The following is a 25,917-nucleotide window of genomic DNA, read 5'->3' on the forward strand; positions in this document are numbered from 1 at the left end:
GAGACTGACTGCCGTGGGAGGGACCCCAGGCTGGAGCAGGGGAGGAGTGTGAGGAGTCCTGCCCTGAGGAGGAAGGAGGGCAGAGACAGCGTGTGATGGACTGACCCCAACGCCCATTCCCTGTCCCCCTGTGCTGCTGTGGGGAGGAGGTGGGGACAAGGTGCTTTAAGATTTAGTTTTTATTTTCTCATTATGCTACTCTGATTTGATTGGTAAAAAATTAAACTAATTTCCCCAAGTTGAGTCTGTTTTGCCCATGATGGCAACTGCTGAGCGATCTCCCTGTCCTTATCTCGACCCCCGAACCTTTTGTTGTATTTTCTCCTCCCTGTCAAGCTGAGGAGGGCAGTGACAGAGCAGCTTTGGTGGGCACCTGGTGTCCAGCCAGGGTCAACCCACCGCACTTATTTGTTTCCAGAAGGCCCCATTACCATTCTCACTGTCATTTCTGCTTTCAATTTGTCTTATACTCAGATCATGTCAGCAGTACATAGAGGGAGAGGCAGAATTACTCTGAAATAAATGGCGCCAAAGAGGAGGGGTTTGAGTATCCCCACAAATAATGAACCCTTCTCTAACACCCTCCTGTAATTCCTTCTCTTTGAATGCAGGCTGTCACCACTGTAATCAGACTCCTATTCAACCCAGCCATTTTTGTAATGACCTAATTCTGCGATACATCCTGTATCAGGAGGTTCAGTCTGGGCTTTCATTTGTGATTCTTTTTACTCTCATCACATCTTTACACATCAAACCCACTTTCAGAGTATTATTTTTCACATAGCTACCCAATCCATACACGCATCCTCAGGCTTTACAAGTGCCTTGTTTTCTTCAGCAGCCAATGCTTTGCTTTCCTAAAATATTAACAGAAGTAACAGGTTTGCCAAAGCAAACCTTTCCTGTACAAAGTGGACCTTTTAATTATCAAAGGCAGGATTTAAATACATCCATTTTTGCCCGATATTTATCCTCAAAGTCAAGTAATAACAGCAACCACTTACTCCAGTCCACTGTTACTTATTCAGTGGAAGTTTATAACGCACATCCCAGTTAAACCTTTCAGCAAGACCCCTTGTCTCAAGAGTCCTGGACATGAATTTGTCTTCTCTTCCACTGCAGTTGTTTCCAGCGTTTGGTTTCTTTAAAAAACCCAAAGGAAACAAGCAAGTTCTCCTTCTACCACTCAACCCCCCTCCATCCTCGTGCTGTTTAGTGGTTTGGTTTTTTAAGTTGTGCGGAGTTTTCTACTATTTGCAATGTGGTCTCTCCTATAGGCAGAAAGGGGTATAAGGTACAAAATCCCATTTGTTATGCACAGTACATTGCCAGTTGGGAGGAGCAGCGTGGGTATGTATCTAGGCTTGCTCCTTGTAAGATCAACTGCAGGCACTTGCTTGAGCCTTCACAGACATCCAGAAGACTACCTCTAGAAGGATGCAGGGTGAGGCTGGGGGTGTTTGGGGAGGGGGTGAAGCACATGACTTTGATTATTTGATCATCTTCTGCATGCCACCAAGAACAGGGTCTGATCAGGTCAGAGAGTGTTCAGCCAGCTCTACTTGCTGTGAAGTATTTTTCAACAGAACATGCTGAATAATTGAATTGGGCACTTTTGCCCAGCTTGTCATACAATGTGACAACTGTCCCGCAGGTGTCTGACCCCAACGTTTGGATTTTGAAGGTTTTGCTGCTTCAAATTGCTCTTAGAAAAAGCAGCAACTTCTCTGGCTTGTGCCAATGAGACACAGATGCAACACCTCATGTTTAATTACTTTTGGAGCTATTTTAGGAGATATACTCACAGACCCTGATGCTCCAGAAAGACAGCTGAAAATAGGAGGAGATATTCTGTATGTGCGTGTTTCAACAAAATATGCCAGTGCTTTCCGTCACACAAAACAGAAATAGCAGTTTAAAGTAGGAGACACTGTCCATACAAATTCAGCTGACCATTCTGGAAAAGGCTGCTGTATTTTGTAAACCTAAATCAGATCCATCTGACAGCAAGAGAGTATTCAAACCAAATTTATCTTCTGCCAGCATTTAGGAAAACTTACAATGACTTCATATTTCCCCTTTTTAAAGTTCTACACAGGGAAGCCTACAACTATCTCAAATACCTGTGCTATGGGCTAGCACTGATGATTAAGAACAGTAATATAAATCACACGTTTAAAGAAGGTTTTTTTTAAACTTGTCTTGCGGTAAAAAACAAACAAGTTTTCTCTAAAAAAAAGTGTGTAAATATATGTAAATTAGATTGTTGGGTGTGCCTAAACTTCTCTCATCTTTTCCTCTTGAATGAAACAGTGAGCAAATGCATCACACTACAATTTGCAAGAGAATTGGGGTCACCACTAGAGAATCAACATGTTTCTGGATATTCTGATTTTTTCTAGTAGAAGGAAGACATTGAGAAGAAAGAGAAAAATAGATTTTAGTCAATACACAATTTTCTGTTAAATTTTCTGTTAAAACTACTTTCAGCCATGTGTGTATACAACTTCCATATAAATATGTAGTTAGCCAACAGCATAACAGCTCCCACCCTGCTTTTATTATTACTACTACTGCATTAGTTAGGATAAAAACTGTTATTGGATCTGAATAGACTTCTCTGTAAATAGCAAAGAGTCAGAATTGCAGATCAGCATCCCATAATAGTTTACATTTTTACAGAACACTGCTGTAAATGAAGAGACAGCAGTATAACATGTGACCAAACACCCAGGCAATCTAATTATTTAAATGTACATCACATTTTTAAGACTAGTGACCAGAATGCAAATTGTCACTTTTAACTGTTGGCTTTGACTGATTTCTCTCTCTTTGCTGTCATGGAAACCTACATTAAATTAAAGGCTAAGAAACAACGGAACCTAATTAATGGCCCATCCATCTTCTGTACAGCAGAAGTATTGGGCAGTTATTTGTAATGTTATGGAAGCACCCGCAGCATGCTTTTCAAATGCATAGTTAAGGGATTGCTTTTCCAAAAAGATTGTACTCCTATAAAAATATAAACACATGTAAAGAGAAAGAAGAAGTCAGAAGCACAAGATGGATCAAAGAGATCTCTCTCCTTCCTGCCTTCCCCCCGGCTCACATATTTTGGAGGGTAGATTTAAAGAAGAAAAGGACATTTTGAACTGCCCTTCTGTTTAGTCCCCACAGTTTCTCCGTAAGAGCAAGAACCAGCCTGGGCTAGAAGCAACAGCCTGCCAGGTTACCTTGTGAGGAGACGTTGGGGTGTGGGCTCTGGTAGAGGGAGGAAGCATCAAGGTGGTGACAAGAGGCTGTTAAAGAGTTGAGAAAGAAGGATCACTCCTCACTTAACACTACTTTGTCACCTGCCTTCTTTCGCTCATCTGTGTGCTGTGATCTCCCTGTACTTTACTTACAGAACTGATTTTTCCCCAAAGACTCAGTGTTTGAAGAGGCAGAAACCACCACATCTTAGTTTCCTAAGTCGGTCCTTAGAAGAAGGATCTGCAGGTGCAATGGTACGCATGATGCTTTTATGATCTGGCTGCAGCTTCAGGTTAGAAATTCAGTATTCATGGAGAATGTGGAAGAGGGTAGAGGACAGCATGGGTGAAAGTCCTGTAAGCTCACTTGGGACTTTCTCTTTTATTATTTAATAAAGTTCCCCAAGTAAGTAAGACAGGAGATTGAAAATAATACCTTTTTTTTCCAGGTTAATCAATGGACAGTTGTAGGATTTTGTCTTTACCACTGATTCTAGACTGCAACAGAAAGCACCATGTCTCAGAGAAGGAGACGTTTGTTGGACACTATCATCTAATTTCACGATAACTATACGTCCTCCACTTCTGGGAGCTATGAATGAATAAAACAAAGCATCTTCTCAAGGTTAAACTGAATTGCTTCACACGTGACTGATTAAACAGGGGAAAGCATTGTGTAAGCAGGGAGCGTGCTGGTTTCTGCTGATGCACCAGGGAACTGGCTGGGCCCCAGCACCAGTGGCCCCTATGGCCAGCCTGGCTGGGAGCCTTGGCCATGATTCCTGCCCTTTCCTGTCCACAGGGCTGGGAAACGCTGCCCACAGCACTGCTCCCCAGCCCCATTGCGTCTGACCGCTCCTTTACTCTGAAGCTTCTGACAGCACCCTGGGTTTCTTATGTCCTGTAGCTTAAAACCAGGTCGCACCTGTGAGGTTGCAGAAGGTGTTGTTCAGCCAGGGTTCCTTGCCTGAACAGAGGCTGGACAACAATTTGAAGGGCCCTGTTTTTCTCTTGTCACTGGGAAAGAGCACAGACAACTCAGGAGAGCACAAGAGCCTTGGTGACATGCAAAGTTTTCAGATGTCTCCTGAGTAAGAGAGATAAAAGCAAACAAAAATTACTTTCTAGAGTGTGAAATGAAACTGTTCATTATAATAGTCAAAGAATAATGCATATAGGATGTCATTAAAGCATACTTGTCAAAGGTTGTGATAACACTAATTAAAGATATTTTTTCATCTGGATTGGAGCATCAGCCATTGCCACTAATTATGCAGTTAATGTGCATGTGGCATCACTTGTGCTAAATAGAGGGCAAAAGAAGGACCCATGGGCAACTCAATAGTTATTGATGGGGCATCCTGAAGCTGGCATATAAAAACACTATTAAAAAGGTCCTGAGGTACTCTAAAATTACTTACAGAAATAAAAAGAAAGAAAGAGAAGAAAAAGAGGAAAGAAAAAGAAAGAAAAGAAAGAAAGAAAAGAAAGAGAAAGAGGGAAGAGAGAAAGAGAGAGAGAAAGAAATTAGAAAGGAGAAAGAAAGGAAGAAGGAAGAAAGGAAGAAAAAAATTTAAAAAAAGAAAAAGAGAGCGAGAGACATTAAAAAATACTTAATTTATCCAGCCATATTTCAGGAAATAAAGTAAACCATTTTAAAGAGTTCACCAGGCATTAACAGCCTTCATATGACAAAAGGGACTGCCAGCCAGACAGCTCCAAAGAGTGGGACTGACAGGAACGGGAGAGGAAACCCAAGAGACTGCACATGAGCAAGCATTTCCCCGTGCGTCACGAGCAAGTGATAGACCTTGGTGATCAGGAGAAGACCTAACATGACTGATTAGGAACAGATACAGATGCTGTATGGACTTGTTTAAGGTCTCAAAGGAAAATTAAATACAAGCTCACTGGCAAAGCAGTGCCAACAGAAGAGTTCCTTTTATTCTTCAGCATTGAATGGGGTTAAAGAGTCATAAAAGTTGTATTTTTCCCACTGTTACTCTGAATGAATCGTGTTGTTCAGCTGTCCCGGGCTGCTGAGGTGGCTGTTGGTCACAGAGCTCCTCTGGCAAATTGTTTGCCTTCGAGCCTTACTTGGGATGTGGGGGAAGAGCTGCTCATCTCTCGGTAGCGCACGTGCGTGAGGCGGCCACCTCACAGCCAGTCCCAAAGACGCGCTGCTCTCTGTGCCTCTAGATGCTCCCAATGTCATTTGCAATGTTCTACTCCTTTTTAAAAGCCTGCCACATGAATCTTTCTATGTCTTTATATCCTAATAACTAGTGCCAGTTTTTCAGAACAGCAAAAATTCTTGTTTCCACTTGAACAAATGCTAGAAAACCCTATGCTTCATTGGTATCATTCTGTAATTTAGTGATCTCAAATATGGATCAAAATCAGGCTTTTGTCCTTATTATTTGATAGGAGCCTTGTTAGACACCACCAGATGCCACCAGGCTTTTAGAATAGTGACAGTGCAACTGTAGGGTAGCTTCACTAAAGATGACTCAAATGCAGGCAGCTAGACCATGGCTGAAGACAAATGGGAAAATGTTCCTATACCAGGCTTCCCAGCTCTAGTAAAAATATGCAGGTGTTCACATATGAACCCTGGATTATCCAGCAAAGCAGTTTCAGAAGTGAAAATTGTATGACCTGTAATTTATGTAGGGCTGTCCTCTCAAATGTTAATATCTTAACTTGTGAACTATATCTCTACGTTTTTCTACTGCCTTACGAAGCTTAACTCCTAAAATTCCTTTTAAGTGTGTATAGCTTAGAATATGCTGTTCCATTTTTATCATATCATTTCATGCTTCATCATTTACCAAATTATTTTCTCAATGAAGGAATATTTTGGGTTTTAATATTTTCTTGAAATAAAGGCTATTTTGCCCAAGGAAGTATTTCAAGTGTTCTGGTTCAAGGTGAACAAAATATTTTGTTTTTTTCAAAATATTTTTTAAATATATTTGGTTTTTTCAGCTTCCACAGAAATAACAGCATGCACAGAAGTCTATAGCTCACCTCTCCTCTTCTTTGGAGAGACCTGAGGAACAAAACCCGACTTCCTTTTCTGCTTTCTTTAGTTTCAAATATCAATAAAGGAAGTTCAGACCTTGAAGAATCTCACTTATGCACCAATATTGGTTACATTTTCTGATTAGGTTTGATTTTCTACCCACTTAAGATGAAAAATGCCTTCTTCTTTCATCCCACAGGTCACATCCCTCACCAGGCTCTTTATCACTTCTGTTTGCGTTCTTATTTTCTCCCATCCTTCTCCTAACCCATCTGTTGGTGAGCCTGTGGAATCTATGGTCAAGAGGGAGAGTTACTTCTGTTAGTTCTAATTTTCTTATTGGATTGCCATCAAGACTCAATCCCACCACCTCAGCTTTTTGCAAGAAAAAATCTTCCCTCCACGTCCTGGATAAATTCTAGTTTAGGTGGTTAGAGAGAATTTGGCAGGCAGAAGTCATTTTCCTCCTGGCCACAACTGTTTTGCAGAGAAATTTAAATAGTCATAGCTCATGACCTTTCCTCGGTCAGGACATAGTTTGTAAAAAGTACATCATTAGAAAAGGAACCTGAAATCTTCCTTTATGTGGCATGTACTTATGCAACATGAGAGTTCGTCTCTTCTAATGAGAACTTCACACTCCAAAACTGTCATTAATTTAGAAATAAGATACCATTAATCATTTTCTGAAGTCTTACTATCAGCTTTTCACTGCACTTTACGAGTACAATAAATACCATTTTAGTTCAATAAAATGGAATGAAGTGCACACATATGCTGTAAAAATCTGTAGTTGCCTTTTAACATCATAAAAGCTTTGACAAGTTGTAAGGAAGCAAGGCAAAGGGTCCCCTAAGCAGGCAATATTCAAACAACAGTGCATCACAGAATTTCCTGCTTCAGTTCAATCCCCCTATTTGCCATTTTAAATCCACTCTATTTGATACAATGCAAAATTTAAATTGCCTTACACACAAGATTGTTATTATTATTTATTTATTTACACCTTTTATATCTATATAGTTAGACTTTCATCTTCTGTTGTCTCCTTTTGGACATTTGGCCAAAAAAGTCCCCAACTTCTAATATTGGGCAACATGAAAAATAGTCTGGGCATTCTAGCAGAAGTAAAAGGGAAAGATTTGACTTGCAGAGCTAACATATTGCCTGAAGTACCCAGACATTACTTCAATTATCATTATTTTGATATTCCTTGCTTGTTGCATGATGGGGGTTTTTGTTTGTTTGTTTTTAATATCGGTGCCCTGACTTCTACATCAACCTGTTGTAAATAAAAAAAGGAATTCACCTGGGTGTTTCATCTCTGTTTTCAACTAAAAGTATCATTGTTAAAACCTCAAATATATTCCGAAGTAAACTACTAGAAATAATTTCCAAGCTATATTACACAACCAATAGGCTCCAAGAATAACTGTAACATTTTTGGAGTAGGGGTAGGTTTGTAGGATCTGTTCAGTATCAAAGTTTTGCAGTGAAAGCTTTAAGCACTTATTTTTATTTTGTAATGATCACCTCCTTTGCATTCACTCCCTGGATGTCTATGAATGATTTTACAAGTACATCCAAGAAGGTTTTGCAGTCTGATGGATGTCCCACAGTTGTAGATCTCTGTTAATGTGGTGCTGAGCTGCATCTTCTATAGTCTACCTTTGGCAGAGTTTTTAGTACAGGCAAATTGCAGTCCCGGTTTCCATAGCATAGGTAAGAATCTCTCGTGCCTGCCTGAAAACTGTAGATTTGCATGATGAACTCATTACTCTGTCACTGATTATGAGAACAATTTTACCTACAGGACCTTGGTTATCAGTTTAATTACACACTCTAGCTATCATGTTTGGCATTCGTAACCTTTAAAGCAGAGAAGGAAAAAGAGGGGGGGTGGGGGGAAGAAGGAAGAAATAAAGAAAAAAGGAAAAAAGGGGAATAAAGGGGGGAAAAAAAAAGAAAAATAGGACTGCTTGCCTAAATTGGAAATTGAGGAGTCTGAAGCAATGTCTAAATGCTTTTCTTCTTTCTTTCCCATCTCATTAGGCTGAGAACACTGAAACCCTGCCCCCCTGCAAGCTCTCCTGAGAATACCCCTGCCACAGCACTAGAGCTCTGCTTCTGGCCAAAAAGGAACAACACTCATCCCTGCCACAAATGTGCAGAGAATTACTGTGACTATCTACAGCACAGCTCCGAGACACAGCCACGACTAACCCCAAGCTCATGAAGGTCTGCTTTGGGTAGCAGCTATCCCCCTGTGAAGACAGCATGAAGCAATAATTGCAAATTTGTAAGAGGAACTTGACTGAAAGTGAACATTCTTAAGCCAAAAAAGATTATTTTTCCCAGCAGTTTGATATTTGTCAGTATTTATAATAGAATTCCTCCTGAAATAAAAGCTTTGTGTGAGAAAAGTTTATTATGGGTCAGCAAACATAGTTTCTGTCTCAATAAGAATGATGCAGAAGACAGGCTCCTAAGAACGGTCCCATGATGCAATGAGACATACGTGAGATGGAATATCTATTGCAGCAGTTTTTAATGCAAAAAAGATCAAAACTTAAACTATGCCAAAGGCCAATTCCTGCTTTTATGAGGAACGTATTAAAGTTAAGTCCAAAGATATATGTATTTCAAGGTGGCAGCAGTTTCTCACAGGAAACAATTAGTCACCAGAACAAGATTCAGTATAGGTAGACTCGAGACAGTGTTCCAATACTGGCAATTAGTATCTTAGGGTATTAAAATCAGAACAAAATTAAGTAACCGTTGGATCATGCATTCATCAGTCAGTGAAGATGTTACAGCTAGCACTCATTTAGCACCAGCATCCAGAGGTCACCAACTGGCAGTGCTGAGTCCAGTGTAATTTCTACAGATAGAAATAATGTCCTGAATATTTACAACTCAAGATGAATCTTTCCTATATTCTCTTCTTCCAATTATCCTACCCTTCCTGCTGCCTCATCACCTTTTCCTGCCCTTTTCCACCATCATTACCTCTTCTAAGGCTCTGGGGAACAGACATTTTTTTTCAATCTTAGATATAAAACTTGTATATCTTTACCTATTCCAGATTTACATTAATGCAGTGATGAATTGATCCAGCTATTTGAGGAAAGTACTCACCTCTATAGCAAAAAGAGTTCATCCATCTACGCTCTGTGTGAGACACTAAATATATCTCTCTCCCTTGATTTACAATGTCTTCTTGCCTGGAAAGGAGTCTTAGAGGCCATCAGGTGCCTAGAATGGCCGAGGATTACAGGGCCTGAGGTGCATGACCTCGGCTAAATTCACAAAAGAAGTAAGAAGCGTACATTGTACCAATAAACATGTAAGTGGCTGTTCTCCAGCACCAAGACCAAACGGCACAGAAAAGTCTGTGCTGGGACTGTTGAACTGTCAGCCTCCAAAAGCAGGGTGATGGCACGTGAGCTGCCTGCTGGGAGAGATCTGGCTGTGCCTGGGGCTTCTCTGGGGTAGTGCTCATGCCCCAGCCCACAGCTAGGCCAGGAGTGGGTCTAAAAATATTTAGCAGTGTGGAAGATTGTGTTTGAGAGTCCAGGAAGAATACCCAGATTTAAATTACTAACATAGATGTAGCCAAAAGGGCAACATCATAGCCTTTCTTCCCATAAACCAGGCTTAGAGCAGCTGGGTGTGACCAGAGGGAGCCAAGAGCGTTGAGCACCTTCATTACTCTCCAGGAAAACTGAATGCTTGTTTCATGACCTTATGGGGATCCACCACATAAGACAAACATCATTATAGCCTGTCTTTCCTTTTTGGCAGGACTCTTTACTGCTGAAGAGGCAGTCAGGCTAGTTGCAGACACCCAGCCTTTCTCCCAAAAGGAAACACCACAAGCCCCCTGCTCCCTTCCAAAAATATGTGTTATTTCTGTTAGAGCATGGACTTTATTCACAGCCTTTAGTATGGAATCTCATGAAGCTCAGAAAGCTGATCATATTAGAGATCAGAAAATAAATTTTCCATCCCCTATAAAATATTTTCACTCCAGATTAGGTCTGCTGTATCAAGGCAGGTTACTGAACACTGCAGCCACCAAGCAAACTCACCTAAGACCAACCTGAACCACCTCCTCTTGGTGCTTGGGGTCTCTGATAGGTAATCAGTGCTCCTTGACTGGTTATTTTCAGCTCCACCCAGCACTAAAACGCTTGCCAGGTGTTTTTGCTTCCCTGCATCTGTAGGTTTATGCACATTCCTGATGCCAATCCGAGGAGCAGAGCCATGCTATGGGGCAGCCCAAGGTGATGTTTCTCCCAGCCTATTTTAGAAAGGGCACCTTCGCAGAGAAGCAATGATTTCCAGCTGTGCACATGTGTGCATTAAACAACCCATCCAGCACTTGAGACTGAACAAATAATTTCTCCTCTCCAGCATTCTTTTTTCTCTTTTTTACCTCCCCTTTCTTTTGAGGACAGATTGGGGTATTAGGGGAATTCAGAAATGCAGGAACATTTTTGCTACAATGTGTGTTCTTCACTTGTTCCAGTTTCACTGGATTTGAAACTTAATCTTACTCTAGCTAGTAGCAATAATGTACTTTTGTACATCTGTCTTATGAAATACATAACAGTTTCCAGAGGCTGATGAGTAGAAAGAAAAGTACATCAAAATATAGAGCCACTCTGAGAATGTAGCTAACACTTCTTTATGGGCTGTTAAATATATCAAACTTATTGTTCTGTCCATAGGAAAATGACCTATAAGCTGGCAAAAGTAAATCTTCACCCTTCTACCTCTGCTGCTTTTGAAGTTGTTCTGACAATTTAAAAGGCATATAACAGCTTTAAGCAAGGCTATTAAAAATAAGATCACTTCAATATTCCAAGAGTTTTGAGGAATGGTCCAAAACTTTTCTCAGATTTTTCTGTTCCACATCAGCAGAGAAACCATTGTGATACACAATTCTTTTTTGCAAAAAACTTCTGTCTTTTATGGTAATCTGTATTACTTTCAGAGCAGGCAGTGGATCTGCTCATGTCTGAAGACAAGCCATGTAATGCCAAGTCTAGCCACCTTGGTACATGGGGAGAAACCTGGCTCTTGGCTCAGTCCTAAATGCATGTTGTGAGAAAGATACTGAAAATCTGGATCCTTTCATGAACGCTACTCATCTTTCCCAGGGGACACCCAGATATTTGTGGAAAGATAAACATGGATAAAATGCTGGATCTTGGAGGGGCACACTGTAATCTCAAGGTGGGACCCTGTTAGGAGCTGACATTTCTACAGCTCATTCATCCATGCTTGAAATACACAACATACAAAAGGTCTGATAAAAAGCAGGACTGCTTTTCATTTTAAGAAGGAATTTCTACTATCAGAAATGCCTCTAACGGTGATAAAACTGGCTACAAGGCTCACATGTCTTTAAGCATTTATTCAATTTCATTTCTAAAATGAAGGTTATAAATCAACCCCAAGCCCTTCCTGAAAAACGCTGTTATCCTCCAAGCTATTATGAGCATTTACGGAAGAATGATTCTTTTCTGTGTCAGATGTTATGAAAGACAGTTCATACTTCAAATAATATGATTTATAAGTTGAGATTGTGAAGTTAAATTTAATAAAGCTCAGAGAAGATGCATGAGCCTCAAAAAGCTTTTTAATACAGATCTTTTGGAGTTGAGATGCTGCCCTTGTTTTATATTAGCTGTTCCGTATTCTTGTGTATGCTGGAGTTACTGATGGATGCCAGAATTGCCCACTACAGAAGGTTTACCTTCTTTCTTCCTTTCTCTCTCCACGAGGATTTAACTGATGACAGATCGCTTACCCATATCTCATTACTTCTTTTTGCAGTTATCATGCATAACTAAAGGGCTTTCCAGGCTTCATGTTTGTTTCTTGAGTTGCCAACCTTTTTTTTTTAATAATGTAATTCTTCAAAGAAAGATTAATGTTCTTGGTTAGTATTCCGTGTTGTTCAAGGAACTGTTGGGAGATTCACCACTATACTAATTTTATTTTGAAGGTCCGGATGATTAACTTTTGAAAATCAGTTGTTCTGGTCAGGGGCAGTTCCATAAACTCATTAAAAGGTTGTCATGAGCAGAACTTCCTCCAAATATATGTATTTGGGATTTGACATTTTGCGTTAAAAGAAATAAGATTTCATTTCAGTTCATCCAAAAGCAAAAGAATAACTTTTGATGAAACTGAAGTTCTTACAGAAAATGATACTTTGGAAAAAAATGTAAGAATTTTGATAGTAAAATTCCCTATTTTTTTCATCATTTTTTCACTCCTTCCAGACAAAAGAACAGCAGATCAGATCTAGGCTACCTACCTAAGCTTAAGTCTTGCTTCATATAACTGGGGATTAGGGGAAGAAGGAATCAAGGGGAAGGGACAACGCAACCCAAACAAGTGCCTAATTTCTCTTTCCAATCAATGGAGAAATGTAGTTTTTTCTGAAGACTTTTGGAGTGCCATCCAGACTGGTCCAGCCAGCTAATTACTTTTCACTGAGATTGCAAGGGGCAAATAATATAGATACATTTATATCAACAAATCTCTTGGCACTATCATCGTATTTTCTGTAGTAGACAAGCAGTCAGCTCATCTGGATACCAGGAGATACAAGCTCTAGGCTCCCTGCAGCATGGGCAGCCAGACCCCCAGTTCTTCAGAGACTACATGGCTGTTTAACCACAAGCTCGCAAAGTGTTTTGTGCAAACATACTTTACTACAGTCCCTAACCCAAAGTCTGTTTTCAGTTTTTATCCTATGACAACCTAATGTAAAATGTACACACACGACAATTAAACCATTTTGGAAAACTCTGCACCACTACTTGTCCTGTCTGTACCTGAATTTCTGACTTTCTCTAGGAGTGTTAGTGGTTTTTTAGTTAACAGGGTGTCAGTCGCTGTCTACTGATGTGGGGGGGCTGCAGGAGAGCTCTAGAAAGCAGGTTGGTGCTTACCTCCTCAGAAAAATTACTTCTGAATATCCTTGGAAAGCCAGTTGGATACCCTGGCTAAATAGGGAGATGCCAGTTCAGTTTAGTAGGCTGGTGGGATGTCTGAGTTTTAGTGACCAAAATCTGACTTTAGGCAGGATTTCTGAAAACTGCTAGGTACCCTTAGAGAGTATGATAGGGCCTAGAAAGACAGACTAGTCCAAAACATCCCGGCCAAAAGAAATTCAACATTTACACAAGCTGCAGCTGTGTTATTGCCCACACACCATGACATAGCGGTTCCTTGTTAAATTAATATTCCAGTTTGTGAGACAAGCTAGAGTTAGTAGCTCCTGTTGCAGCCCATTTTTACATTCACAGTGCAATTAAAAAAATGAACAGAAAAAATCTAACTCAGAAAAATGAAACACAAATCTAGTTGTAATTACTGTAGAAGAAATGCAGCTTCAACTGTTTCCTTCCATTAGTATGCCAGGAATTGACTCATAAGAGGAAATCTCATGGATTCCCGCTAATCATCTAATGTAAGTTATAGCTACAACGTAAATGTATTTGATGCAAATTATTATTGCATCTAAACTGCAAGTGAAAATACATTTAAAAGGCTGCTAATTCACCAACAATCAATGAAAATGCTGGGGCAGGCAAGGTTCATTCTGGGGAGGCTCCGGTTCAAGACTTTCCTTTGCTGTGCTAGCCCAGGGTGAAATACACGTTCAGCAGTTCAGCAGCTCACTCTGGAGTCACGCTTTGAATCAGTAGACATTTGAATGTGTAATGTTTGAGGTAAACACTTCAGGTGAAAATACAAAGTGTCAATGAAATTATTTTTGGAAAGTTTTCTACAGTTCATTAGAATGTGTATGCCCAAGTCCCTGAATCTCAGCAGAGTCTCATACAGCCGGGGTTTGATGACACAGTTGCCCAGCTTTAACAGGAAGGGTGGGGGTCCCTAGAGCAGGAACTCCTATGCTCCTTTAGCCACTGTGGTTATCACAGTAGATGAAACATGCTGGGGAGCATTTCCAAGCGCTCAGGCCAGCTGTCAGGGAGCAGCTCCTGCCTCTGCTCGGAAGTCCATGCTGCTGAAAGGCACTGGCCACACCACATTGATCTGTGGGACACTGACTCTGGAACTATCCCAGGAGCTGCTGGGGAAGGGGCTGGCTCACATGGGACAGGCGTGTACCAACGGCCAGTCCAGCTGCATCAGGCAGCACCTGGGAATGTTCCCGGATGCTGTTTCATCTACTAGCTTAGCTGTACCTTCACACGTTCATGTTTTGGCCCTAAGGAGAACCAAAGTATGTTGTCTACATGGGTATTTCAGTCTGCAAAGCACTAAGATGCTAAGGCAGCAGGGGCTGAATGGTTGCACAAGCTATCTTCACAGGACTACCTCTGAATGAGGGCATTGATTTTAGATATGGAAGTAAGTCTTCAGACTATTCCACGTTCTTTTGTCTCATACCATAGACACAAAAACTAACCTTGGTGACAGGGAGATGGGACTGTTGGCTGCTGAGCTGGGTCACAAGTTTTAATGCAAGTGATAAATTTGGAGCCCCATACGCAGGAGGTGACTTGTCATTTATTATGAGATCTGATGGGTGGGCAGGCCCCCTCTATGCCTTTTTTCAGAGAAAAATCTTGTCATTCTCCCTAATAAGCATCCTAGATGGACTGGTCAACTAAAAGCGTTGCTAGAGACATTGAATATAGTCTGTTAGTGCACTGGAGCATCTTGAATAGTGTCCTTTTTGCCTGAAATATGTTATTAATTCGAGTACAACATTCCTCTTTCATTTTCTGCATTTCTCATATACACTTATAATATTTGAGCCTTGAGATCTTGTGACAGTATCTCAGAAGCATGAGAAGACTAAATTAATTATTTACAATAAAAATCATCATCACACCCAACACATTTTAAGGTATTGCTTATTTCAGTTTTAATCTTTGGCATGAAAAAATACCAAACAAGAAAGAATATTTATTAGCTGATTCTAAGTCAGCAATTGGAATCTAGCACACTTTTTGTTTCACAGTAAATATTTGATATTTAGTCCTTCAGCATTGTTGTGTTTACTGAAGTATCTTGTAGATCATGTTATCCTATGAATGTTTCTGCACAGTATCTAGTTACACAGTGGAAATCTTTGCCACCCCTTGTTAAAGAAAAAAAGGTTGTGTGAGTTCAAAAGAGATTAGACAATTGCTTGAAAGAAAAATCCTCAGGCTCTTAAGCACATCTTTGGTGAAGAGACCACCAGAATACAGGTTGCTGAAACCTTGGAAAATATACTGTGAAAGTTTTCTATGACAATCACAATATTTGTATATTTTTCTTTAAGCCTCCAACAGGATATCAGATTAACTCAGGTATGATCATTCATGTCAAGTGGAGAGCACTTGAGACACATATATATGATTAGGTCCTTTTTGAATTAATTTTGGGATCAAATCCTTTGCTGGTATAAGTGCATGCAATTACACCAAAGCTGTGTTAATTCAAGACAGAAAATAGGTTGGCTTTTAGTTTGTGAAAGATGCTAAGGCTAAGATGCCAACAAGAAATTTTCACCTGTATAGGTCAAGAGTGAGCTGAAGCATGGGCAAAAGACCGTAGGTTAGGCAGTGACCTCTAGTAAGACAGCTAGAACTCACAGAACAGAAAGTCTGTTTGCACTGTGACCATCTGCAGCCAATCAAGCTATTCACGAACTCAACAATTTTTGTATCATAACAGTTTATGTCCCCTTTTTTTGAATGATACAGGTAATTTTTACATAAGGGAGGAAAAGTCTGCCTCTCATTACTACTATCACTACATAAAAGCCAGCAAATGTGTTTGGTTGGTGGTGTAGTTGAAGCCAGTCATTACTTGACCTTTTTCCCACACTCATATGTGACTGAGGTATGCAGTGGCTAACACTGCGAAGATAAAAGAAATTCCAGGTGACAAAAAGGTGGTTTTCTGTTGTTCCATGTCAGCCACTTTTTACGAGCAATTGAGTTTTGAATTTTCTCTGAATTAACTAAAAAAGAAAAATTAACTGGCTTGTTGAGTTTGATATTCCACAGCCTTATAAGACATTTAGTCCAGGTATTTTCAAAAAGAAATTATGAAGCTGGACAGAACAGCACATTTCCACACACTGTTGTAGCAATCCAGAAAACAAACCAGAAACGAAAAGGTGAATGTGATGTTTAAATATTCCAATGCAAAAGGGCATCTTTAAAATGTTCTTTAAAAATAAAACCCTCTGCAAAACCTAAAAACCTTAAAAAAAGAGGTCACCAAGAATTTTTTTTGTACTTTTCAGCTTTCCAGCCTTCCATAGCCTGAAGTGATTCAGCAATAAGTAGAAAACAAGAGATCCTTGACAGAATTTTAAAGGTTTGCTTACCACAGATTGACTAGGAAGGGATGCTCCAGGCCTTGCATTATCTGTAGCTCCCGAAAAACATTTCGAACTTCATCTCTCTCAATGCACTTCTGTTTATTCATATATTTCATGGCATACATTTTCTTGGTGTCTCTCTTCTGTACAATGCACACCTAATTGACAGCAAAGTAAAAGACAAAGTTTGACACCTACAGGAAGGAAACTCAGCTGTGACTTTGAAAAAAAGAAGCCTTTTATGATATTTCAATAATCCAAGTCTGGATACCACAACCTAGGAACACCTTCAGAAAGTCTATATTACAGCTTTGTAATAGATTGTAATTAATAAATTGACAAAAGAACACCCCACCCCTGTATAAGAAGAAATGGGGACAAAGAACAGTGGCATAACTTTCAGAAGTTACACAGTAAAGCTGGGAGGACAACGCTCCAATTGCTCCGATCGGAGGCTATTTCAGTAGTGACAGAGATGACTGCCTCCTGCCCAGGAAAATGCACAATCATTGTAATTTCCCCTAGTCAGTACACACATCTTGAGTACTGCATCGTGAACATAGCCTACCTACACAGGGCTCACTATTTCATCTAAATATCAGAATTATGCCCCCTTAACCACTGTTGAAAAGAAAAAGAATTTTCATACAGAGATTCATCATAATATTTTTGAAGCCACAAAAGACCATTACAATGATTTTGTTTCTGGTGGTAAATTTCTTTGCTTTAACTTTGTTTTCTTTTTTTGAAAAAAGTCAAATAATTTTGTAAATGTGGGAAAAAAATCTTAGTCAAGAAAGGTCCCATGTAAGGCCTGGATTGTTTTTCGACATGGCAGTTTAGCTTGTGAATGAAGCTGGAGAGCATCACCAGCACCACGTCTAAGAACCAGCATGTTAAATATGATTTCTGGCATCACAGAAATATGATATTGTTTGGTGTCTCATCCCCAAAGCTGGCGTAAATCTCATCTTCATAACAGCCTTGCATACACACACAGAGCAAAGGTAGACTTTTGCTCTGAAGGGTTTTTCCTGCTAATTGATCAGGACTTTTTTAAGTGACATCTCCTAGTGCATCTTCACAGCCAAAAGCATATTAGTTGAAAATATTATTTTGGTGAAATGTTAATTTTACTGATGCAGCCATAGGCTCCAATCAGAATTTTTCATCATCAGGACACATACAGACTATGTACTGGAAGCATCTGGTTTAGCTATCACAGCTCTTTAGTGTCTAAATTCAAGGGTATTCTGGATTCACTCAGTGTAGGCACTATTGTTTTATATGTATATTTATGTACATATGCACATGCACACATACACGCTCCCATATTATACAAATGTAACATTATAATATACACACATATTATACACACATAAAAGTGGTGCTCAGAGGTCAGATTACAACATGGTGCCCACCAAAAATAAATCCTCTGGATTTCAGTTGTATTTTAAGGAAAAATTCAGAAATGGTCTGGAGAAACGAAGACAACTTCCCACAGCTGAAACCTCTGACTCTAACAAGGTGTTATCTGGATTCTGGACCTGGTGACAAACCACTAGCACCAGGGTGAGGACCCCAGAGAGATTCTCAATCCCAGAGGAAAGGCTCTGGAAGTGTAACATCAACATATTTTACTTCCCCTGCCTTTTTCCAGTCCCTGCAAGAGGAACTGGGCCAGTGAAGCCAAACCATATATATTTCTCTGCAACTCTATTTCCATGAAGTGTGTCCTTGAGCTCAAATCTACTCCAAAGAGAGGAGTTAATAGAGTACTCTTAACCTATAATGATGATAAGGTGTGATTAAGCAGAATTTCTAATTACCTTTCCTAATATCAGGAGATGTTCTGCTAATTAAGTAAAACACGGATGGTAATGTTTTGTCTTGAGCCCATCAATGTTGCACAATGGTGAGTACTGAAGTTGTGTTTCATTTTCCTCCTTGCGCTGTTATGGAAACTCTGAAAGTTGGTGATGTCCTTAAGATAACTAAAGGTCCACACTTATATGGAAAGAAGCCAGGCTGTGGAACAATGGGGAACTGGGGCTGGCCTTTTGGGGGAAGAAGAGGCAGCAGGTGGGGCTGAACTGAAATGGAGGGATGGAAAATAATCTTTCAAGACTACACAAGTTCTTCAAAAGTATAAGTAGAATTTGCAGGGGCAATTATTGACATCCTGTCTGAGATTATGTGGATGCACCAGTTTAGTGACTCACGTTATAAAGTACAACATCTATGGATTTTTTCTCAGAACCTAAGTCCAGCAGTTCATTCATTTACACGAATTTGCGGCGTGATTTTCATATGAAACTTGGCCTATATGTGAAACCAGCCTCCCTATTGAACCATTGGCTGGTGAGACTGCTGAGAGGCTGGGCTTTCACTCAGCTGAGACTTACAGGCTTGAGCAATGTGGCAAGCTAGGATCACATACAGCACCTAAGTAGGTAATGTAAACAGCTCGTGAAACACTGCTGTGGCTCCAGAAGGCACTCAGTTCTCTTGTAAAGACACGGGCACTCAGCACAGCAGCAACAGCCCTTCCGTTGTTAGGAGAGGCTTGCTGAGCACGCAGCTTTGAAGCAGAATGGTAGTAAACATTTTCTAGTAATGTGTACCTAGGCACATCGTTAACACGGCTTCAAAATCAACAGCATTTTAATGAATACACTAAAGCTACTTCCTACTAAAAATCAGGAAGCACAAAATGCATCCACAGCGATGTTGTGAAAACGCTTGGCATTGCTATGAGAGCGCTGAGTCGTAGCGGAGATCCTCCCTGGCATTTCTACCTGCTGGCTGTCAGCTCTTCTTCGGAGCAGCATGTCTACAGGCTGAAACTTTTCCACTATGGCAGGAAAGAAAGGAAAAGCCCTCAAGCTCTCCTTGCGTGTGCAGTCTTAACGGGCAATGTTTAAAATAGGGTTTTTTTGTTTGTGGTTTAAATTCTTTCCAAAGGAGTCATTTTAAAACAGGGACAAACAGGTGCTCTGGCACCTCAGCAAACAAAACCCGTGATGACTCGTTATTGTGGAAGTCTGGGCAGAATTGCCTTATTTACACCTATCAGCACAGAAGCCTGTCAGGCTCACATTACTAAAACATCCTCTTTCAATTTTTCTATGAATATCATTTGCCAAAGCCCAGACAGTGCCCTGCTCAAACTGATATCCCTGCTTCAGCAGTCTCTGTAGATGATGCTTCAACCCAAATATAACTGTCACAAACTCAACAACTATCCAGCTTCATAGTCAGCAGATAGGGATGGGCACATCCATCTCCACTGAAGGTACGGGTCTAAATATGTCCAGAGGATGTCTAGAGGGATGGCTTCTCTTTAAAGTCCCCCTAAAGAGACTGTAAGTGACTGGCTTGGATGTAGGCATCTGTGTTGTACATGTTTAAAGGTAGGCGATATGAATCCCCATTAATTTTCTTTGGAGTTATATGGTGCTTATTTTTAAAAGTCTCTTGTGAAAATACTCCCTTTTAAAGCATGTTTTTCTACATGTATTAGCTGTTATCACAGGGTTGTATCTTTTTTACACCTGGGAGAAGGTAACAATGAATTGCCCTCAAAACTATCAGGTCAAAAGCAGTTTGACTGGAGTGTGACTTGGAGACGCTTTCCCTCAGAACCAGGGGAAGAAAACCAATATATTATGACTGCAGGGCTAAACTTCATTTCTCAGGAGCAACATATGCTATGGTCCACTTCTAAGCTACCTTCTTGGATTTCCTCTGATTTTGCATGCAAAAAACAGAGCACCTACGGATTGAGTCTGATCTGCAGATTAATAGGCCACACAGCCACTAAGACTGCTATGGGTGACAAAGTGCCCTGTGGGCTATTGCAGACCTGGCTAAGTGAAGCAAGAGAGTTATGATGGGTAAAACTGGAGCAGAATTTGCTAGTGGTTTGCTGCAGAAAGCTGCATAATGTTGTGTAGCCTGAGAAGCCGGAGATAGCTTCAGAGAAGCTCTTCCCAGAGCAAAAGATGGGGATGGCTGAAAAGTTTGACTTGATGCAAAACACAGATTTCTCCTGTCTCCCACTAACTCCAGAAGACTTCTAGCTGCCATGTGCTTGGTCCAGAGAGAACAGCAGGGAGCGGGAGCACTTAGTCTCAGTAAAGCCATTTTGGTCTGAGTTTGGTCCATAAGTACTTAGACTTCTCAAACTACCAGATGATACGGTTTCATGACAGGTCATAAAAAAGGAGAGATGCAAAACTGCAGCACGTCCTCTGTGCATGGGCCCTGGCAGTGGAGGGCTGGCATCTGGAGCACTCACTGCAGCCTTGCTCCTCTGTCGCTACCTTACGCATCAAGTATGTCAGGTCAGCAGATCAGATGGGGCACCTCTAGCTGCCAGGAGTAATCACAGCCCAGGAGAGGGCTGGTGGCCCTGCACGGGCAGAAGATGCTCACCTGGATATTGGGGCCCACCAGACAGAAATCAGCTGTTTCACACTCCATGTGAGAACTAACAAACCTGCTGTGAAGCACGTGCCTGAAACACTGCTACCCTCTCTGCTCTTACCCACATGCTCCCAAAAATTAATGCTCATAGTCTCCACCTCCAAGCAGAGTTGGAAAGATTTACACAGAGAGGCTGGCAAATGGATGTCATAAGTTTGGCTTTACGCTGCTGGGGAATTTCCTTGAAACAGGGAGATTCATTCCCAGATTCCCCTGAGCAAACCACGACAGCTGGAGCAGGGACCAAGCATCTGCTTGGTCTCCCTTCATACTAACTCAAACTAAAACCCCAGGTGTTTATACTGCCAGACAATATTAATATTCTGCAGTTGTGCATTATGTTGCTTTTAGGATAGCAGCACATTTTTTCTGAAATACTTTGCATATTATTTAGTAAAGTACCCTCGATCAGTGCAGACGTGATTCTGGGCTCCAATCTGTTTTACACCAGTGTAATTTCAATTACTTCAGCAGAGGAAATCGCTGGTTTATACAACCAAATTAATCAGAACTAAGTCCCGTGTCTCAGCATCTTAGACAAATAGGAAAAAGAGTTTCTACATTCATATCATAATTTGAATTAAATTTAAGGAGGTCAGATTGTTCAATATACCTGCTCCCATGAATAAAGAATTTTAAGAAAATTGGTACTATAATATTCATGAAAACTAGTTGTTTCACGTGAATACAAATTATTTTGTGTCAGTAAGCCTGCAATGATATGGTTACTGTTGCAATAAAGAACAATGATAATTCTTGCATTTCACTCCTAGACAGTTTTGTACTTACTGGATGATCTTCAAATATATAATTTTTTGCAATATTTTGTTTGATAAGAATGATGCCTCTACACATAGCAAAATGAAAAAAATAGCCAGATTAAACATGAGAGAGCATTTTTAAGGTATCACATGGCATAAAGAAATAAATACTTAAGCCAGCGTTCAGCATTTTTGGTTTGAGTATTTTAAAGTGTCTACTTCTGAACTGACTTAGAAGGGAAATATTTTGTATATGAATCAATGCTCTTAGGACAAAATTTCTGACCTGGCCCACTTCAAATGTATTTGGAAATACTAATAGCTGGACCATGCCAGGCATAATTAGTTTAATGGTATTAAAAATAAATAAATAAATAACCCCCCCAATGTTTCCTGTCACATATGAGGACACCAAAGCGTAAGCAAAGAGCTACCTTCGTCTACCTAGCAAAGCAAGGTCACTGAGGCCAGCAAGGCAGCCTTTGGGGGAGTGCCACGTACCTCGCCTGGGTCCCCCCAGAATGGTTGCAGCAGCTCACAGGTCTGTACCAGTGTCTGTACGTACAGATACCTACACCAGGTACGTACACCCGTGCCCAGGATGGGGGACGAGTGTTCAGTGGGTGGTCGCACGCCAGTCTGCCACAGCTTGTGTGCCACTCGGCTTGAACGAAAGGACTGTTGACTGACACAGAGTCTGTGGCTGCAGCTCACCTCATTCTTCTGTCCCTTACCAGGGTGCACCCTGAGCTATAAAAGGACGCCTTTCCAAGCAGAGGACCATGCTCCTTGTTTCTTTCCTCCCCACACCCATTTCCTACACTCCTCGCAGCTGCTGTGATGGATCTTCACTTTTTCTGGGGAAGATGCTACAGCACGTACAAGACCGCACCAGCTCTTAACATGTCCTTAAGAAACAGCGTGTACTGAGGCAGTCACTTAAAACAGGTGGCCACTTCTCAGAAAAGACAAGCTCCTGAGATACAAAGCATTTGATACCAAATGGCCTAGGGATTCCTGTAATGGCAATTGTTGCAACTTTGAGTTGAAAACGCCAAAGGAAAAGGCAGGGAGCTGCTTTTGGAAGCCAGCTAGGAGGGGCAGAGCGTGGCTGCTGAAGGACTCGGCCCCAACGGAGGAGGTGAGGTGCCGAGGATCACTTGAGTTCTGTGCACAAGAGTGAGCTGAGCTGCATGGAGCCTCTGCCGTATCAGATACCTCCTGCAGCAACATCCTGCAGGGGCCTAAGGTTGCTGTAGCAACCACAGTCATTTAAGAAATATTGAGAGAGAGAGAGAGAGAGAGATGTACCAACAGCAATAAAATAAAAAAAAAAAAAAAGTAGAGCATGTCTTAAAACATCCTACTGCTCTCAGAAAACAAAAAAAGGCCCCAGAGAAGCCATAAAGGAGGAAGGCAGTTTAAGGAAGGTGTGATACCGAACGTGGCGTTACACGATGCAGGATGCTAGAGCACAACAGACCCCAGCCAGAGAGCAGTAAGTCAACAGATATTAGAGGTCTTGCATCATCTGTTGACGTTTTCTGCTGGCGGATACTTCCAGAAAAAAGCTGCCAGCAACAAGGCTTCTAAATGAATGATAAAGGCAAGACTGACTCACAGAGCAAGATACTTGGAGCAGTGATTATTTACCACGTTGTGCTTTTGACTGTGGTATAATAGGTAATTTTAAAATGGTTTTCTTTCTTTCCCAAGCTTGCATTCATTTGGGAAAAAGCCTGTCACGCCAAGGACTCTTCTGTTGCACTGACAGCTGCAAAATAAGGATTTAAGTTTAGAGGGGACTTATCGGTGAGTCTTTTCTTGCATTAAACATATTCTCTCAGAGTTGTGAAACTCTATTCTCACCCACACTGATCACCAGAGCAGGTTCACAAGAACACTGCAGCTATATGAACCTGTAAGAAAATAAGATGTTTCTAGAAATATCATAGAAACGTTTCCCAGTTTCCTGAATGCGTGGAGGAGTGGATCAAACATCAGCCAACAAGCCTTCAAAAAGCATGTAGGCTTGTTTTATTTTCCTGCATGATGTGGAAGGGTGAGGGCCCCTTTGAAAGGGCAGAAACAGCAGAGGTGTGAATGGGGAAGCTCTGAAGAAAGAGGGGAGCAGGTGATCTTTGTGCTGGCCAGCATGACTTGGATATAACTTTAACTGCTTAACCTGGAACTAACTAGCACTCCTGGACCTCTGTTTAGTTTGACATGATATTCCATCAGTGTATTGTGATAATAAACAATCATAGACCTCCAACCACCCTGAGTTTCACGGGATTCTTGAATACCATTTTGCACTAGCAACATATTCTCCTATTAACCTCAAAGAGGGTTTCTCTTGGAAACTCCTGAGCTGAGTAAGGACCATGCCATGAAGGACCATGCTGTTCTGCAACATGTATTTCAGGCCTCTGTAAAATTCAATTAATTTTTCTGCATGGAAGGTCAAGAGCTAGCAAAATCCTGTGTATGTGCTTAATGCATAACTACAGAAGTAGCTCACTGGCACTCAGCTGGCACATACGCAAGAATCATTTAAATCAAGATCTAGATAACTATTGCTTGATCAGTTACTGAAGTTATATTTCACTTTCACATGTATTCCTGCGAGTAACGGTTTCTAATATTTTTATAATAGGATTTTCTCTGACTACGTGGCCTTGTATTTACCCCTACTAAAATGTAAAACCATGGTATAGTCTTTATTATAGGAAAGAAAGGTCATCTACTCGTGTGTAAACAAACCATTAATCTTCTCTGTTTCAGCAAAAGCCTGTTGAATTGAACAAACATTTACTCAATGCTCATAATTACAGTGTATGTCAGTTTGTACAGTTCCAAGTGTATTGAATCTATGTAAAGTGCCTTTAAAATACCGCAATTATTTTAAAGGCATGAATACATCCGGAGATTTAGGAACAAGACCTCTCTAGTGGACTGACTAAAAAAGTAATCTGCTTCTACTTTTTTGTTTGGTTTTGTTTTGGGGACTGATTTCTAAATTCTGCTAATCCCCATTGAAGAGACTTAATTATTATAATCATTTTCACTCAATTAATTTTAGTGAATATATTGTAATAGAAATAATTCAATGAATAGTCAGAGTCAGTTCATACAGATGATCAGATGTCTTTAAGAAGTGAAAGGCTTCAAAACCTATGTTTCTTTATCCTAGTCTAATCAAGTCACACCAGAAATACACAAAAGAATTCTCTTTTAGATTTGTAACTGCTAAAAAGAAATTGATTCTTACCTTTCCAAAACTCCCTTTCCCAATAGCCCGTAATATTTGAAAGTGGTCAAAGTTAACTGCAAAATAAAGGAGAGAAGAAAAGGAAAACAGTTTGTAGAGTGCTAAGGCAGAATCAGAAATCAGATAAGAAAGCAATGACAGTGTTGCCAGGTAATGTCATTTTACTACGTGGTATTTACTTTTTCTCTTAACACACCAAACATATTTAATACCTAGCAAAGGGAAGGTTTGTTTTAAACTATGCTCCATTCATTTTATTCATCAACCCATCTCGGTCCCATGCCTCTAGAGCCCAGTACCTACAAAAAGAAGCGTACCTCTGTCCTAACCAAGTAGCAGGACAGTAAGTTAGCATTATGCAGCCAGCAGTAAAAACTGCTCAGCATTTTCCAGAAGGATTGAGATCTATTAAAAGGCTGAAGAATAATTCAGGTAAGCAACACCATCTGCTTAAAGGTATGTAGTAATATAGGATGGTATTGTTACAGTAATCCCTCTGCAGGATAATTCCCATATTCTCTAACAGCGATGGAAGCTTGTCCCATGATGAGCTATCAGGATCAGCCCCTCCGAACTTTGCCCCCTTAATGCAATACAGGATGCTAATATTGTCAGAGTGTTTCAAAGATGTAGCATAAGTTTGTTTGGGGAGATTGCATTTCAGCTTGGCAGTAGAATGGATTTACTCCCGCTTCATGAGACTCTGGCAGCACGGTCTGCCCTCGACACTGAGGCGGTTTGCTGTGAAG

General features: G+C 40.6%; 1 protein-coding gene across 2 annotated transcripts in view; it reads right to left on the bottom strand.

Annotated features, from left to right (window-relative positions):
• Positions 1-25,216, bottom strand: part of STK32B (serine/threonine kinase 32B) — a 150,667-nt gene extending 125,451 nt beyond the window's left edge. For both annotated transcript variants that reach the window (XM_035891095.1, XM_035891094.1), the window contains exons 1-2: positions 25,169-25,216; positions 16,655-16,806 (exon numbers count right to left, since the gene is read on the bottom strand). In XM_035891095.1, coding sequence (XP_035746988.1) covers positions 16,655-16,773 — 119 coding nt within the window. In that variant the 5' untranslated portion in view covers positions 16,774-16,806; positions 25,169-25,216. The remainder of the gene's footprint in view (positions 1-16,654; positions 16,807-25,168) is intronic.
• Between the last annotated feature and the right edge of the window lie 701 nt (positions 25,217-25,917).

This window comes from Egretta garzetta, unplaced genomic scaffold (assembly GCF_000687185.1).
Source record: "Egretta garzetta isolate BGI_Z169 unplaced genomic scaffold, ASM68718v1 scaffold193, whole genome shotgun sequence".
NCBI lineage: Eukaryota > Metazoa > Chordata > Aves > Pelecaniformes > Ardeidae > Egretta > Egretta garzetta.